The sequence below is a fragment of the Eubalaena glacialis genome, chromosome 3, assembly GCF_028564815.1.
Source record: "Eubalaena glacialis isolate mEubGla1 chromosome 3, mEubGla1.1.hap2.+ XY, whole genome shotgun sequence".
In the NCBI taxonomy this organism is placed as follows: Eukaryota; Metazoa; Chordata; class Mammalia; order Artiodactyla; family Balaenidae; genus Eubalaena; species Eubalaena glacialis.
In genome coordinates this window covers 43,884,230-43,902,641 of record NC_083718.1, presented here as the reverse complement: position 1 = coordinate 43,902,641, position 18,412 = coordinate 43,884,230, and the positions used below count along the sequence as shown (strand labels likewise).

Below are 18,412 nucleotides of genomic sequence, written 5' to 3'. Positions count from 1 at the left end.
CATGTGTTTGTGTTTTTTACGTTTTTTTCCCTGTAATTCATTTCTAATCTCATAGCATTGTGGTCAGAAAAGATGGTTGATATGATTTCAATTTTCTTAAATTTACTGAGGCTTGATTTGTGACCCAAGATGTGATCTCTCCTGGAGAATGTTCCATGCGCACTTGAGAAGAACGTGTAATCTGCTGTTTTTGGATGGAATGTCCTATAAATATCAATTAAATCTATCTGGTCTATTGTGTCATTTAAAGCTTATGTTTCCTTATTTATTTTCATTTTGGATGATCTGTCCATTGGTGTAAGTGAGGTGTTAACATCCCCCACTATTATTGTGTTACTGTCGATTTCCTCTTTTATAGCTGTTAGCAGTTGCCTTATGTATTGAGGTGCTCCTATGTTGGGTGCATATATATTTATAATTGTTATATCTTCTTGGATTGATACCTTGATCATTATGCAGTGTCCTTCCTTGTCTCTTGTAACATTCTTTATTTTAAAGTCTATTTTATCTGATATGAGTATAGCTACTCCAGCTTTCTTTTGATTTCCATTTGCATGGAATATCTTTTTCCATCCCCTCACTTTCAGTCTGTATGTGTCCCTAGGTCTAAAGTGGGTCTCTTGTAGACAGCATATATATGGGTCTTATTTTTGTATCCATTCAGCATACCTGTGTCTTTTGGCTGGAGCATTTAATCCATTCACGTTTAAGGTAATTATCGATATGTATGTTCCTATGACCATTTTCTTAAATTGTTTTGGGTTTGTTTTTGTAGGTCCTTTTCTTTTCTTGTGTTTCCCACTTAGAGAAGTTCCTTTAGCATTTGTTGTAGAGCTGGTTTGGTGGTGCTGAATTCTCTTAGCTTTTGCTTGTCTGTAAAGCTTTTGATTTCTCCATCAAATCTAAATGAGATCCTTGCAGGGTAGAGTAATCTTGGTTGTAGGTTCTTCCCTTTCATCGCTTTAAGTATATCATGCCACTCCCTTCTGGCTTGTAGAGTTTCTGCTGAGAAATCAGCTGTTACCCTTATGGGAGTTCCCTTGTATGTTATTTGTCGTTTTTCCCTTGCTGCTTTCAATAATTTTTCTTTGTCTTTAATTTTTGCCAGTTTGATTACTATGTGTCTCGGCGTGTTTCTCCTTGGGTTTATCCTGTACGGGACTCTCTGCGCTTCCTGGACTTGGGTGGCTATTTCCTTTCCCATGTTAGGGAAGTTTTCAACTATAATCTCTTTAAATATTTTCTCTGGTCCTTTCTCTGTGTCTTCTCCTTCTGGGACCCCTATAATGTGAATGTTGTTGCGTTTAATGTTGTCCCAGAGGTCTCTTAGGCTGTCTTCATTTCTTTCCATTCTTTTTTCTTTAGTCTGTTCCGCAGCAGTGAATTCCACCATTCTGTCTTCCAGGTCACTTATCCGTTCTTCTGCCTCAGTTATTCTGCTATTGATTCCTTCTAGTGTAGTTTTCATTTCAGTTATTGTATTGGTCATCTCTGTTTTTTTGTTCTTTAATTCTTCTAGGTCTTTGTTAATCATTTCTTGCATCTTCTCGATCTTTGCCTCCATTCTTATTCCGAGGTCCTGGATCATCTTCACTATCATTATTTTGAATTCTTTTTCTGGAAGGTTGCCTATCTCCACTTCATTTAGTTGTTTTTCTGGGGTTTTTTCTTGTTCCTTCATCTGGTATATAGCCCTCTGCCTTTTCATCTTGTCTATCTTTCTGTAAATGTGGTTTTTGTTCCACAGGCTGCAGGATTGTAGTTTTTCTTGCTTCTGCTGTCTGCCCTCTGGTGGTTGAGGCTATCTAAGAGGCTTGATGGGAGGCTCTGGTGGTGGGTAGAGCTGACTGTTGCTGTGGTGGTCAGAGCTCAGTAAAACTTTAATCCACTTGACTGTTGATGGGTGGGGCTGGGTTCCCTCCCTGTTGGTTGTTTTGCCTGAGGCAACCCAACACTGGAGCCTACCTGGGCTCTTTGGTGGGGCTAATGACAGACTCTGGGAGGGCTCACGCCAAGGAGTACTTCCCAGAACTTCTGCTGCCAGTGTCCTTGTCCCCACGGTGCAACAGAGCCACCCCCCACCTTGCAGGAGACCTTCCAACACTAGCAGGTAGGTCTGGTTGAGTCTCCCCCAGGGTCACTGCTCCTTCCCCTGGGTCCCAATGCGCACACTATTTTGTGTGCGCCCTCCAAGAGTGGGGTCTCTGTTTCCCCCAGTCCTGTTGAAGTCCTGCAATCAATTCCCACTAGGCTTCAAAGTCTGATTCTCTATGAATTCCTCCTCCCGTTGCCGGACCCCCAGGTTGGGAAGCCTGACTTGGGGCTCAGAACCTTCACTCCAGTGGGTGGACTTCTGTGGTATAAGTGTTCGCCAGTCTGTGAGTCACCCACCCAGCAGTTATGGGATTTGATTTTACTCTGATTGCGCCCCTCCTACCGTCTCATTGTGGCTTCTCCTTTGTCTTTGGATGTGGGGTATCTTTTTTGGTGAGTTCCAGTGTCTTCCTGCCAATGATTGTCCAGCAGCTAGTTGTGATTCTGGTGTTCTCGCAAGAGGGAGTGAGAGCACGTCCTTCTACTCTGCCATCTTGGTTTCTCTCCCCCAGAGTAGAGCCTTTTAATCAGAAGACCATGGCTTTGTAATATTTCTTGGGTATCTATGAATTTGTCTTGAGAGAAAACTCATTTTTAAAAAATCATATTTTGAAAGCAACTCACCATCTCCTAAAATGTTAAGAACTAGTAGTTTCAGTGAATTTAAGTGAAACTTCAAATCATACTAGTGAAAAACAGAAAGCACATTGTATATATGGCTGAATATTTACTGTTAATTCTCAAGGGCATATAAAAATATCTTAATGGAAAAATTGTTTTTAAAAATTCAAAGACTGAGTTTTTTTTCAGGTTATCCAACTACATGTGATTAAAAATATATATAACTTACTGGCTAATGAGAATTTCATGCTTTTAAAATCTTTGCATTATTAAACCTAGTATCACTAATTTTATACCAACTATGGCATGAAATTTCAGATGAACCCTGTGCAGTGCTATTAAAACATAGCTTACCACTTCAGATTTTCTATTCTATAAGCTCTAATGTGCTGATAAATCTCAAAATTTTTATCAGTTTACACTAATCCTAGGATTCCTCTTCCATTTTATTTGGATGTATAGGTGCTAGACAGAGTGAATAAATAATGAGGCAGACTATTGCTTTAAAGTATCCCAAATAGTTTAGAATATAAATTTCTTTCTCATCTTTTATAATAACAATAGAATGAAATGGCACTAATAAATATAAGTCCTGGTAAAATAAAAAATCAACAATACAATCTGGAGGAATTCCCTGGTGGTCCAGTGGTTAGGTCTCCACACTTTCACTGCTGAGGGCCTGGGTTCAATCCCTGCTTGGGGAACTAAGATCCCGCGAGCCATGTAGTGCGGCCAAAAACAAACAAGCAAACAATATAATCTGAAGCAACACCGAGCACCCATATATAAAAGCAAGGTTCCTCTCTATCTCCCAGGAACTATGTAGAAAATAGCTGATGTTATCCATCCTATTGTCATTAACAAATCTATCATTTTTCATTTTACTCAGGATAGACTCTTGCCTCCAATGGTTCAAGCCTATGGCAGGCATTGTTGCTTAGCTAATCTAATACCCATTCCCTTTCCCCTGCATGTCTCTACTACTGAAGCTGTAAAAACTAAATATTGATTCTGTCAGTCTGCCTTTCAACTAGAGTAATGGAAAAATGAAAAAGAGCATGGAAAAAAGAAAAATTAAAGGCCATCCAACAAAATGAAGAAAGAGATAAGAAAAACAAAAAGATTTCAAGAGAAAGTGATATATATAGACAGAAGCAAAGAGCCAACATATGAATAGCAGGTATTCCCAAAGAAGAAAACAATGTGGTGCAACAAAAGAAATACTAAAAAGTATTATTGAAGAAGAATTTTCAGAAATAAAAGTGGTTTTTTTTTACAGAAAAAGAACACTATTCAACTGGGAAAACTGATGTAGAAAAATCAACACTTATGTATAGACCAATAAAAGCAACTGGCGGGACTTCCCTGGTTAAGAATTTTGCAGTGGTTAAGAATCCACCTGCCAATGCAGGGGACATGGGTTTGAGCCCTGGTCCAGGAAGATCCCACATGCTGAGGAGCAACTAAGCCCGTGTGCCACAACTACTGAGCCTGCGCTCCAGAGCCCGCGAGCCACAACTACTGAAGCCGGCACGCCTAGAGCCCACGCTCCGCAACAAGAGAAGCCACTGCAATGAGAAGCCCACGCACCGCAGCGAAGAGTAGCCCCTGTTCAACGCAACTAGAGAAAGCCTGCACGCAGCAACGAAGACCCAATGCAACCAAAAAAAACCCCAAAAAACCAATTGGCCATTAAAGGAAAAATATCCTTTGGGCGTCCAGACAGAAAGACCAAGAATATAAGAGGAAAAAAATCAGAACGAAATAAGAAGACAATGGAATAACATATTTAAAGTACTTAAGGAAATTAAGGAAAGAAGCTGAACCAAGGATTTTATATCAATTCATATTGATCTTTAAACATAAATGCTAGAGACAAACTGAGATGAAACATGCAACAACTCAGGAAGTAGTCTTCCCATGAGCCCTTCTACTAAAGAACTTCAAATTACCAAGAAATGGTCAGAGAAACTTTTCATAAGGATTGATAGTAAGTATTAAATATATTACCTGTAGAACTAATGACAAGTGTCGGGCATAACGGTGACAGAATAGTATAAAATCAGTTATATATTCTAACTATGTACAGTTATCAAAAATAGGGAGTTGGAGGAGGGGAAGGAGAAGAGTATGGGAAGTAGAAGAAACTCTGAATTGCCATGTAAGTATTTACTGTGAAAGTAAAAGGCTATTACTTTACATGAGATGCTAGAGAGGAAGGAAGTGGGGGAAGAAAAGACTACTTACTACCTTCAATATTGTTCATTCTGAGAATCAATAAACTAACTACAAAAGAGGGAACCAAGGGTATCATTTAAAGGTATCAGCATAAAGGTAACCATAACAAAAAATATATACCTCTTCCTAAATATCAAAAGTATATATTTTAAAAAATGGGAAGGCAAAGAAAACAGATAGTATAGTTTAAAAAAATTGTGCTAGATTCCACTCAGATGTTATCCCATTCAGTTCTTACAAGGCCCTGTTTTAGGCCAGTTTCATAAAGCAGGATGCAGAGAAATTTAACAGCTTAACTAAGCCCATTTCTGTAGAAAAGTTATAAAAACTGGGATTTGAGTAGAGGTCTGTCACCAGAATCATTTCCATTTCACCATACTTTGTAATGATACTAATTCTCTTTATCTCTTGTTAGAATGTGTATATATAAACTTTGGTTCCATTTACCTAAGGCACATCTGTACCTGTATAATTATACCTTTAAAAAGTCATTTATGGGCCTCCCTGGTGGCGCAGTGGTTGAGAATCTGCCTGCCAATACAGGGGACACGGGTTCGAGCCCTGGTCTGGGAGGATCCCACATGCTGCGAAGCAACTGGGCCCGTGAGCCACAACTACTGAGCCTGCGCGTCTGGAGCCTGTGCTCCGCAACAAGAGAGGCCGCGATAGTGAGAGGCCCGCGCACCACGATGAAGAGTGGCCCCCGCTTGCCACAACTAGAGAAAGCCCTCGCACAGAAACGAAGACCCAACACAGCCAAAAATAAATAAATAAATAAATAAAAATTAAAAAAAAAAAACTCATTTATGAGGGCTAAAAAAGAAGTGATAGCTAGTGGGAGATCTTATTTATTGGTGCTTAATGAAGCTAAAAAGGTATGAATTAAACTTCATAAGAATTTGTATGTACTTGTTTTAGAGCCATAGATAATATCTAGAGGAGGCAGTAAAGCTTTTAATAATGGAGAGCAAGGACTCTGGAGTAACACTTTTGTTGTAAATCTTATTCTACCACTTACTTTTTGTATAATCTTGGGCAGGATTCTTAATCTATTTTAGCTTCATCTAAGCTTATCTATAAAATATGAACAATACCTACTTTATAGTTTTACTATAGAGATTAAATAAGATGATGTATATGTAATACAATTAGCTAAAAATGATCAGCAGTCTCATAAATAATGCTGTTGGTCATATGTAGGTAAATACATTCAAGTCTCTAGAACAACACTTCACTGTGCTTGCCTGCAGATTTTAGGTCACTAATACTATCTTAAAAATACAAAAGTCATCCGGTCAGAATAGCTATTATCAAAAAGACCACAAATAACAAATGTTGGTTAGGATATGGAGAAAAGGGAAGACTTGTGCACTATTAGTGGGAATGTAAATTGGTGCAGGCACTGTGGAAAATAGTAGGGAGGTTCCTCAAAAAACTAAAAACAGAACTTCCATAGGACCCAGCAATTCCACTCCTGGGTATATATCCAAAGAAAACAAAAACACTAACTTGAAAAGATACATGCATGCCAATGTTCATAGAAGCATTATTTACAATAGGTAAGGACTTCCCTGATGGTCCAGTGGTTAAGACTCTGCACTTCCACTGCAGGGGGCACAGGTTCGATCTCTGGTCAGGGAAGTTCTGCATGCCACGCGGTGCGGCCAAAAAGAAAAACAAAAAAAATAGGCAAGATATGGAAGCAACCTAAGTGTCCATCAACAGATGAATAGATAAAAAAAGATGCAGTATATATATATATATATATATATATATATATATATATATATATATATATATATATATATACACAATGGAATACTACTCAGTCATAAAAAAGAATGAAAATTTTGCCATTTGCCACAACATGGATGGACTTGGAGGGTATTATGCTAAGTGAAATAAGTCAGACAGAGAAAGACAAATATCATATGATATCACTTATGTGTGGAATCTAAAAAATAAAACCAACTAGTGAATATAACAAAAAAGAAGCAAACTCACAGATATAGAGAACAAACTGGTGGTTACCACTGGGGAGAGGCAAGATTGGCATAGGGGATTAAGAGGTACAAACTACTATGTGTAAAATAAATAAGCTATAAGGATACATTGTACAGCACAGGAAATACAACCAACATTTTACAGTAACTATAAGTGGAGTATAATTTATAAAAATTTTGAATCACTATGTTGTACACCTGAAACTAATATAATATTGTAAATCAACTACAGCTCAATAAAAAAATGTTAAAGTCATTATAGTTAAAGCATTAGGCAAGAGTTACTTTCACTTTCTCCCTCAGAGCTTTGCTTATTTTGAAAATAAGAAAATATCTGTAAACTGAAGGTGTCATATGAGTCTTCTCAGAGTATTTTAATTAGACATTCTGGGGAACAAAAATAAAACCTAATGTATACAGTAAAAAAAACTAATCATAAAGACTAGCTATATAAGAACATGTGCAAAAGAAACTCTAAACACATGTAAGTATATTTTATAGCTATAATGGAATTTTCGTAACAGTTTTCATAATACAGCATAAGAGGTGTAAAATGTTCTACTCTGAATCTTATCTAAAGAGTTCTAGTTACTGAAGTATCAAGTGTGGCAGTGCCAATGTGATTCAACTGAGTGAACCTCAGATGACATTATATTAAGGCCACATATTGGAGGGGAATGTTTGAAGCAGTTAGAGCTAGATGGAATTAGTTTGGGAAGGTTTAATGGAAGAATTGATCCTACTTATATAATATACTCCCCCACCCCCTGCCACTTTCCCCCCTTGATGTCCATACATCTGTTCTCTACATCTGTGTCTCAATTTCTGCCCTGCAAACCGCTTCATCTTTACCATTTTTCTAGGTTCCACATTTATGTGTTAATATATGATATTTGTTTTCCTCTTTCTGACTTACTTCACTCTGTATGACAGTCTCTAGATTCATCCACGTCTCTACAAATGACCCAATTTCATTCCTTTTTATGGCTGAGTAATATTCCATTGTATATACGTACCACATCTTCTTTATCCATTTGTCTGTCGATGGGCATTTAGGTTGCTTCCATGACCTGGCAATTGTAAATAGTGCCGCAGTGAACATTGGGGTGCATGTGTCTTTTTGAATTATGGTTTTCTCTGGGTATATGCCCAGTAGTGGGATTGCTGGGTCATACGGTAATTCTATTTTTAGTTTTTTAAGGAACCTCCATACTGTTCTCCACAGGGGCTGTATCAATTTACATTCTCACCAACAGTGCAAGAGGGTTCCCTTTTCTCCACACCCTCTCCAGCATTTGTTGTTTGTAGATTTTCTGATGATGCCCAATCTAATTGGTGTGAGGTGATACCTCACTGTAGTTTTGATTTGCATTTCTCTAATAATTAGTGATGTTGAGCAGCTTTCATGTGCTCCTTGCCCATATGTATGTTTTCTTTGGAGAAATGTCTATTTAGGTCTTCTGCCCATTTTTGGATTGGGTTGGTTGTTTTTTTAATATTGAGCTGCATGAGCTGTTTATATATTTTGGAGTTTAATCCTTTGTCTGTTGATTTCTGTGCAAATATTTTCTCCCATTCTGAGGGTTGTCTTTTCGTTTTGTTTGTAGTTTCCTTTGCTTTGCAAAAGGTTTTAAGTTTCATTAGGTCCCATTTGTTTATTTTTGTTTTTATTTCCATTGCTCTAGGAGGTGGATCAAAAAAGATCTTGCTGTGACTTATGTCAAAGAGTGTTCTTCCTATGTTTTCCTCTAAGAGTTTTATAGTGTCTGGTCTTACATTTAGGTCTCTAGTCCATTTTGAGTTTTTTTGTGTGTATGGTGTTAGGGAGTGTTCTAATTTCATTCTTTTACCTGTAGCTGTCCAGTTTTCCCAGCACCACTTAATGAAGAGACTGTCTTGTCTCCACTGTATATCCTTGCCTCCTTTGTCATAGATTAGTTGACCATAGGTGCGTGGGTTTATCTCTGGGCTTTCTATCCTGTTCCATTGATCTACATTTCTGTTTTTGTGCCAGTATCATATTGTCTTGATTACTGTGGCTTTGTAGTATAGTCTGAAGTCAGGGAGTCTGATTCCTCCAGCTCCGTTTTTTTCCCTCAAGACGGCTTTGGCTATTTGGGGTCTTTTGAGTCTCCAAACAAATTTTAAGATTTTTTGTTCTAGTTCTGTAAAACATGCCATTGGTAATTTGATAGGGATTGCACTAAATGTGTAGATTGCTTTGGGTAGTAAATTCATTTTCATAATATTGATTCTTCCAATCCAAAAACATGGTATATCTCTCCATCTGTTTGTATCATCTTTAATTTCTTTCATCAGTGTCTTAATAGTTTTCTGCATACAGGTCTTTTGTCTCCCTAGGTAGGTTTATTCCTAGGTATTTTATTCTTTTTGTTGAAGTGGTAAATGGGAGTGTTTCCTTAATTTCTCTTTCAGATTTTCCATCATTAGTGTATAGGACTGCAAGAGATTTCTGTGCATTAATTTTGTATTCTGCAACTTTACCAAATTCATTGATTAGCTCTAGTAGTTTTCTGGTGGCATCTTTAGGATTCTCTATGTATAGTATCATGTCATCTGCAAACAGTGACAGTTTTACTTCTTCTTTTCCAATTTTCATTCATTTTATTTCTTTCTCTTCTCTGATTGCTGTGGCTAGGACTTCCAAAACTATGTTGAATAATAGTGATGAGAGTGGCCATCCTTGTCTTGGTCCTGATCTTGGAGGAAATACTTTCAGTTTTTCACCACTGAGAATGATGTTTTTTGCTGTGGGTTTGTTGTATATGGCCTTTATTATGTTGAGGTAGGGTCCCTCTATGCCCACTTTTTGGAGAGTTTTTATCATAAATGGATGTTGAATTCTGTCAAAAGCTTTTTCTGCATCTATTGAGATGATCATATGGTTTTTATTCTTCAATTTGTTAATATGGTGTATCACATTGATTGACTGGCATATACTGAAGAATCCTTGCATCCCTGGGATAAATCCCACTTGATCATGCTGTATGATCCTTTTAATGTGTTGTTGGATTCTGTTTGCTAGTATTTTGTTGAGGATTTTTACATCTATATTCATCAGTGATACTGGTCTGTAATTTTCTTTTGTAATATCTTTGTCTGGTTTTGGTATCAGGGTGATGGTGGCCTCATAGAATGAGTTTGGGAGTGTTCCTTCCTCTGCAATGTTTGGGAAGAGTTTGAGAAGGATGGGTGTTAGCTCTTCTCTAAATGTTTGATAGAATTCACCTGTGAAGCCATCTGGTCCTGGACTTTTTTTGTTGGAATATTTTTAATCACAGTTTCAATTTCATTACTTGTGATTGGTCTGTTCATATTTTCTATTTCTTCCTGGTTCAGTCTTGGAAGGTTATACCTTTCTAAGAATTTGTCCATTTCTTCCATGTTGTCCATCTTATTGACAAAGAGTTGCTTGTAGTAGTCTCTTAGGATGCTTTGTATTTCTGCTGTGTCTGTTGTAACTTCTCCTTTTTCATTTCTAATTTTATTGATTTGAGTCCTCTCCCTCTTTTTCTTGATGAGTCTGGCTAATGGTTTATCAATTTTGTTTATCTTCTCAAAGAACCAGCTTTTAGTTTTATTGATCTTTGCTATTGTTTTTTCTGTTTCTATTTCATTTATTTCTGCTCTGATCTTTATGATTTCTTTCCTTCTGCTAACTTTGGGCTTTGTTTGTTCTTGTTTCTCTAGTTCCTTTAGGTGTAAGGTTAGATTGTTCACTTGAGATTATTCTCGTTTCTTTAGGTAGGCTTGTATAGCTATAAACTTCCCTCTTAGAACTGCTTTTGCTGCATCCCATAGGTTTTGGATCATCATGTTTTCATTGTCATTTGTCTCTAGGTACTTTTTGATTTCCTCTTTGATTTCTTCAGTGATGTCTTGATTATCTAGTAACGTATTGTTTAGTCTCCATGTGTCTGTGTTTTTTACGTTTTTTTCTCTGTAATTGATTTCTAATCTCATAGCGTTGTGGTCAGAAAAGATGCTTGATATGATTTCAATTTTCTTAAATTTACTGAGGCTTGATTTGTGACCCAAGATGTGATCTCTCCTGGAGAATGTTCCATGCGCACTTGAGAAGAACGTGTAATCTGCTGTTTTTGGATGGAATGTCCTATAAATATCAATTAAATCTATCTGGTCTATTGTGTCATTTTTAGCTTCTGTTTCATTATTAATTTTCTGTTTGGATGATCTGTCCATTGGTGTAAGTGAGGCGTTAACGTCCCCCACTGTTATTGTGTTACTGTCGATTTCCTCTTTTATAGCTGTTAGCAGTTGCCTTATGTATTGAGGTGCTCCTATGTTGGGTGCATATTCATTTATAATTGTTATATCTTCTTCTTGCATTGATCCCTTGATCATTATGTAGTGTCCTTCCTCGTCTCTTATAACATTCTTTATTTTAAAGTCTATTTTATCTGATATGAGTATTGCTACTCCAGCTTTCTTTTGATTTCCATTTGCATGGAATATCTTTTTCCATCCCCTCACTTTCAGTCTGTATGTGTCCCTAGGTGTGAAGTGGGTCTCTTGTAGACAGCATATATATGGGTCTTGTTTTTGTATCCATTCAGCAAGCCTGTGTCTTTTGGTTGGAGCATTTAATCCGTTTACGTTTAAGGTAATTATCAATATGTATGTTCCTATGACCACTTTCTTAATTGTTTTGGGTTTGTTTTTGTAGGTCCTTTTCTTCTCTTGTGTTTTCCACTTAGAGAAGTTCCTTTAGCATTTGTTGTAAAGCTGGTTTGGTGGTGCTGAATTCTCTTAGCTTTTGCTTGTCTGTAAAGCTTTTGATTTCTCCATCAAATCTGAATGAGATCCTTGCCGGGTAGAGTAATCTTGGTTGTAGGTCTTCCCTTTCATCACTTTAAATATATCATGCCACTCCCTTCTGGCTTGTATAGTTTCTGCGGAGAAATCAGCTCTTAACCTTAAGGGAGTTCCCTTGTATGTTATTTGTCGTTTTTTCCCTTGTTGCTTTGAATGATTTTTCTTTGCCTTTAATTTTTGTCAATTTGATTACTATGTGTCTCAGCGCGTTTCTCCTTGGGTTTGTCCTGCCTGGGAGTCTCTGCACTTCCTGGACTTGGGTGGCTATTTCCTTTCCCATGTTAGGGAAGTTTTCAACTATAATCTCTTCAAATATTTTCTCGGGTCCTTTCTCTCTCTCTTCTCCTTCTGGGACCCCTATAATGTGAATGTTGTTGCTTTTAATGTTGTCCCAGAGGTCTTGTAGGCTGTCTTCATTTCTTTTCATTCTTTTTTCTTTATTCTGTTCCGTGGCAGTAAATTCCACCATTCTGTCTTCCACGTCACTTATCCATTCTCCTGCCTCAGTTATTCTGCTACTGATTCCTTCTAGTGTATTTTTTCATTTCAGTTATTGTATTGTTCATCTCCATTTGTTTGTTTTTTAATTCTTCTAGGTGTTTGTTCTTCAATTTTTCTAGGTCTTTGTTAAACATTTCTTTCATCTTCTCGATCTTTGCCTCCATTCTTTCACTCTCATTATTCTGAATTCTTTTTCTGGAAGGTTGCCTATCTCCACTTTAGTTGTTTTTCTGGGGTTTTATCTTGTTCCTTCATCTGGTACATAGCCCTCTGCCTTTTCATCTTGTCTATCTTTCTGTGAATGTGGATTTTGTTCCACAGGCTGCAGGACTGTAGTTCTTCTTGCTTCTGCTTTCTGCCCTCTGGTGGATGAGGCTATCTAAGAGGCTTGTGCAAGTTCCCTGAAGGGAGGGACTTGTGGTGGGTAGAGCTGGCTGTTGCTCCGGTGGGCAGAGCTCAGTAAAACTTTAATCCGCTTGTCTGCTCACGCCAAGGAGTACTTCCCAGAACTTCTGCTGCCAGTGTCCTTTTTGTCACGGTGAGACACAGCCACCCCCTGCCTCTGCAGGAGACCCTCCAACACTAGCAGGTAGGTCTGGTTCAGTCTCCTGTGGGGTCACTGCTCCTTCCCCTGGGTCCCAATGCACACACTATTTTGTGTGTGCCCTCCAAGAGTGGAGTCTCTGTTTCCCCCAGTCTTGTCGAAGTCCTGCAATGAAATCCCGCTAGCCTTCAAAGTCTGATTCTCTAGGAATTCCTCCTCCCGTTGCCGGACCCCCAGGTTGGGAAGCCTGACGTGGGGCTCAGAACCTTCACTCCAGTGGTTGGACTCCTGTGGTGTAAGTGTTCTCCAGTTTGTGAGTCACCCACCCAGCAGTTATGGGATTTGATTTTATTGTGATTGTGCCCCTCCTACCGTCTCATTGTGGCTTCTCCTTTGTCTTTGGATGTGGGGTATCTTTTTTGGTGAGTTCCAGTGTCTGCCTGTCGATGAGTGTTCAGCAGTTAGTTTTGATTCCATTGCTCTTGCAAGAGGGAGTGAGACCATGTCCTTCTACTCCGCCATCTTGAACCAATCTATATAATAAATTTTTATTACCAATTTTCCAATAATTATGAGGAGTGAGTTGTCACACAATGGCATTAGGGCAGGAAGACTATCCTTCCCTCAGTCTCAACTAAAAAGATGTGCTACAGAGATGGACTTTTGCAATGGCAGAGTGAGGACTTCAGTAAATTTGCTATCTCACAAAAAACAATGAAAAACAGTTTGAGCTGGCAGAAGAAAGGTCAATAGAGATTATCTAGTTTGAGGTGTAGAAAGAAAGATTGAACACAAAATGAACAGAGCTTCAGAGACCTGTGGGAAACCATCAATCATACCAAGATACACATAATGGGAGTCTCAGAAGGAGAGGAGAAAGAGGAAGAAAAATAGTTGAAGAAATAGCTAAAAACAACCAAATTTGATGAAAAGTATTAATTTATACAATGAACTATTAAGTGGAGCTCACTGAAGTCCAACTAGAATAGTCAAAGAGATGCATATCTAGAGACATCATAATCAAACAGACAGAAAGTTAAAGACAAAGAAAATTTTCAAAGCAGCAAGTAATAAATAACTTATTACATACATCAGATCCTAAATAAGATTAATAACTGACTTGTCACAAAAAAACCATGGACACCAGAGGACTAATAGGATGACACCTTCAAAGTGTTGAAGGAAAAAGGCAGTTAGCCAAGAATTCTATATCCAGCAAAACTCCCCTTCAAAAATGAAGGGAAAATTAAGAGATTCCCAGATCAACAGACGTGCCTTACAGGAAATACTAAAAGGAATCCTTCAGGCTTAAATGAAAGGACACCATATATAACTTGATTCCATAGGAAGAAATAAAGAGGTAAAGGTAACTACATAGGTAAATATAAAAGACAGTATAAATGTACTTTTATTTATAACTCTTTTGTTCTCCTGCTTTACAAGACAACCACATAAAGCAATAAATACAAAACTGTGTTGATGGGTGTACAATGTATAAGCATACCTTGGAGATATTGCAGGTTTGGTTCCAGACCACCATAAGAAAGCGAATATTGCACTAAAGTAAGTCACATGATTTTTTTTGGTTTCCCAATGCATATAAAAGTTATGTGTACACTATAGTCTCTTAAGTATGCAATAGCATTATGTTTAAAAACACAGTGTACATACCTTAATTAAAAAATACTTTATTGCTAAAAAATGCTAACCATCATCTGAGTCTTCAGGAAGTTGTAATCTTTTTGCAATAATAACATCAAAGATCACCATAAAAAATATAACAGTGTAGAAGTTTGAAATATTCCAAAAATTATCAAAATGTGACACTGAGACATGAAGTAAGCAAATGCTGTTGGAAAATGGTTCTGACAGACTTGTTCAACACAGGATTGCCACAAACCTTCAATCTGTAAAAAATGCAATATCTGCAAAGTGCAATAAAGTGAAGTGCAATAAGATGTTATTTTATGCCTGCATAAAGATCTAATTTGTATGACAGTAATACCACAAAGGAAGGGGGAGGGAATGGAGGTATACTGGACTAAAGTTTTGTATACTACTAAAATTAAGTTAGCATTCAACCAAACTAGATCGTTTTAAGATGCTAATTGTAATCCCTAGGGTAACTACTAAGAAAGTAACTCAAAAAAACATAGTTAAACAAGGGAATTAAAATGGTACACTAGAAAATACCTATTTAATACAAAAGGTAATAATGGAGGAACAGAGGAACAAAAAAGATGTAAGACATAAAACAGCAAAATGGAAGACATAAATCCTACCTTATCAGTAATTACATTAAATGTAAATGGATTAAACACTGCTCAAAAGGCAGAGACTGTCAAAATTGATTAAAAAAAAAAAGGGGGGGGTTCCAACTACATGCTGCTTACAAGAAACACTATTTATTTATTTATTTATTTGCCATGCTGTGCAGCTTGCAGGATCTTAGTTCCCTGACCAGGGACTGAACCCAGGCCCGTAGCAGTGAAAGTGGAGAGTCCTAACCACTGGACCACCAGGGAATTCCCAAGAAACACAATTTAGATTCAAAGAAACAAACAGATAAGAAGTAAATGTATGGAAAAGACATATCATGCAAATAGTAACCAAAAGAGAGTTAGACAGTGGCAGTTAGACAGTAAATATCAGAAAAAATGAACTTTAACACAAAAACTGTTATTAGAGTTATAATGATAAGGGACATATCCAAGAGGAAGATAAAACAATTATAAACATATGCAGCTAACAATAGGGCCCCCAAAATTCCTGAAGCAAAAACTGGCAGAACTGAAGAGAGAAATAGACAATTCAACAACAATAGTTGGAGACTTCAATATCTCACTTTCAATAATGGATAGAACTAGACAGATCAACAAAGAAACAGAAGACTTAAACAACCAACTAGATCTAAGAGATTTCAACACAACACTCCACCCAACAACAACAGTATGCGTGGTCTTCTCAAGTACACATGAAACATTCTCCATGATAAACCATATGCTAGGCCATAAAAAAAAGCCTCAATAAATTTAAAAGGATTGAAAACTTCAAAGTATATTCTACAACCACAATGGAATAAAATTATAAATCAATAACAGAAAGAAATCTGGGAGTCACAAGTATGTAGAAATTAAACACATTCTTAAATAACTAATGGGCCAAATAAATCACAGAGGAAATCAGAAAATATTTTGAAATGAATGAAAACAAAAACACAACATATTAAAACCTATGGGAAACAGATGTTAAACAAAAACTTGTACATGAATGTGTAACATTCTTAACAGCTCTAATCACAACACCCAAAAGGTAGAAACCACCCAAATGTCCATCTACTGATTAATGGATAAACAAAATGTGGTATGTCCATACAATGGAATATTATTCAGCCATTAAAAGGAATGACATATTGATACATGTTACAATATTGATAAACCCTGAAAATATTATGTTAAGTGAAAGAACCCAAACACAAAAGGCCACATATTATATGACTCCATTTATATTAAATATCCAGGACAAGCAAATCCATAGAGACAGAATGTGGATGAAAAGCTGCCAGGGGCTGTGGGGGTGGGAGAATGGGAAGTGACTGTTAATGACAAGGGGGTTTCCATTTGGGGTGATGAAAAGGTTATGGAACTAGATAGTAGTGATGGTTGCATAGCATTAAAAATGCACTTAATGCTACGGAATACACTTTAAAATGGTTTAAATGGTAAATGTTAAGTGTATTTTACCACAATAAAAAAAGTGAAAAGCAGCATTTTGAGAAAAGAAAATGTTAAGAAAACATATTAAAAGTCAAGTACTTTAAATAGACACTCAGGTCTAAAACAGAGTTCTGTGATTTCAGCAGAATATCATAAATGTAAAAATTGTCAATACAAAGTTATGTTCCATACTTGTATGTGAGGCCAAGAGGCCTCAAGTGTGGGCTCATCCTCTTCTGGATCAAAATCTGGATTATCACTTGGAGGAAGAGTTCGGAAGATGTTAGCACTGATCTGTAAAGAAAAATAAATTTAGATTCATGTTCTAAATAAACATAAACATAAGTTTTTGTTGCTTAATTGAATTTAAAAATGCAAAATGAAATATTTTTAAGATAACTTTATTTAAGAAAAAGGTTAAGTTGTGGCTATAAGCTTAGTTCAAAACCTATAAATCTCTTCAAGATATGAAGACAGCCATTTGTTTCTCTCTTTTCTCTGTCCCATAATTCTGACTTCTATAGACATCAAACTTCGTACAGATTACCTCTAGATTCCTCTTCCTTAAATCACAAGTTTTTCTTTCCAAGTTTTGCTTTTAAAAAAAAAAAAAAAAAAACAAAAAGAGGAGGGGAGGGAACTGGGTGGGGGGAGCATAAAGTTCCTAACTCTCCCTATCCTTAACTTGATTCTTTTCATCTTTCCACAACTCCCCCCATATTCTAACCCAGCCATTTACTTACCTTATAACCCAAGAGTTTGGTAAAATATCTCTTACACATACACACCACGCTAAAGAAGAGGAGGATGGGGGTAGAATACTTTCACTGTCATTACAGACATAGTTATTCACTGCCATTACAGACATAGTTATAATACCCCATGATGACTTAATTTACTGTATTTCATTAACTCTGAGCATTTTTTTAAAAAAATATTAATCTCTCTGAAATAAGATATGCTTTGAGACTCTTCATTTCAGAGTCTTCATTTTAGGTTATAACTTCATCTTTCACATTGTCTGTCTTAGTACCAAAGTGAACTACATATCCTTTTTCTCTAGCAAAGGATGGATTGTGAGCCCAACTCAAAATTCGTTGAAGAATGATGAACAGACTGACAGACCAAATGGTTTAGTAAACATGTAAGGCCCTAATTTTGAGGGGCTGGTCATTTAAGATAAATTATTTGGGGAACAGAGGATGAGACAAGCGTTGTTTGGTGGTGCAAGCAAATTCCCAACCATTCTTATGAAGTAGCATCTATGGTAATCCAAATAACTGCTAACAGTCAATTACTATAACCCTAAGACTTAGAAAGTTATAATCCAGAATTTGATTTGCTAGAACTCAAAGCCAGTATATGCGGGCAGAGCCAATAAATAGTTTGATAAATATCAATTTCACAGAGTGGCAGAAAGTCATAGACAGAACTTGAAAAGGAAATATGTCCCACAGGAGGGCATAATTTGCCTTTGAAATCATACTTATTATTGTTGGTAGGAAAAGAAAAAGTTAAACCTTGTAGCCACCAATAAAATTAACTGTATACAGCAAATACACATACGAGCTTTAAAGAACTAAGTGGGTGAGTTGGCTTCTTATCTAGAAATTAAGTACCCAGAAGTTAAAAAAAAAAAAAAAAAAAGGACAAAACACACACATCTTTTTACTTGGGAAAAGAAATTAAATCTCAGAATTTGAACTGATGAGGATGAGTATAATTTTTGTGACTTTCTGGTTGAATTTAAAAAAAGAAAAAATCCCACAAGGACTCAGAGGCAAAGAATATACAAATCAATTTTCACTGCAAAGTAAAGGAGCTGTTGCAGTGGAGGA

The 18,412-nt window shown here is 36.9% G+C and overlaps 1 protein-coding gene across 1 annotated transcript in view; it reads right to left on the bottom strand.

The window, feature by feature from the left end:
* PPP2R5A (protein phosphatase 2 regulatory subunit B'alpha) overlaps positions 1–18,412 on the bottom strand; it is a 101,366-nt gene that overhangs the window by 39,387 nt on the left and 43,567 nt on the right. The window contains exon 3 of the mRNA XM_061187515.1: positions 16,767–16,868. Within this exon, the coding sequence (XP_061043498.1) occupies positions 16,767–16,868 (102 nt within the window). The remainder of the gene's footprint in view (positions 1–16,766; positions 16,869–18,412) is intronic.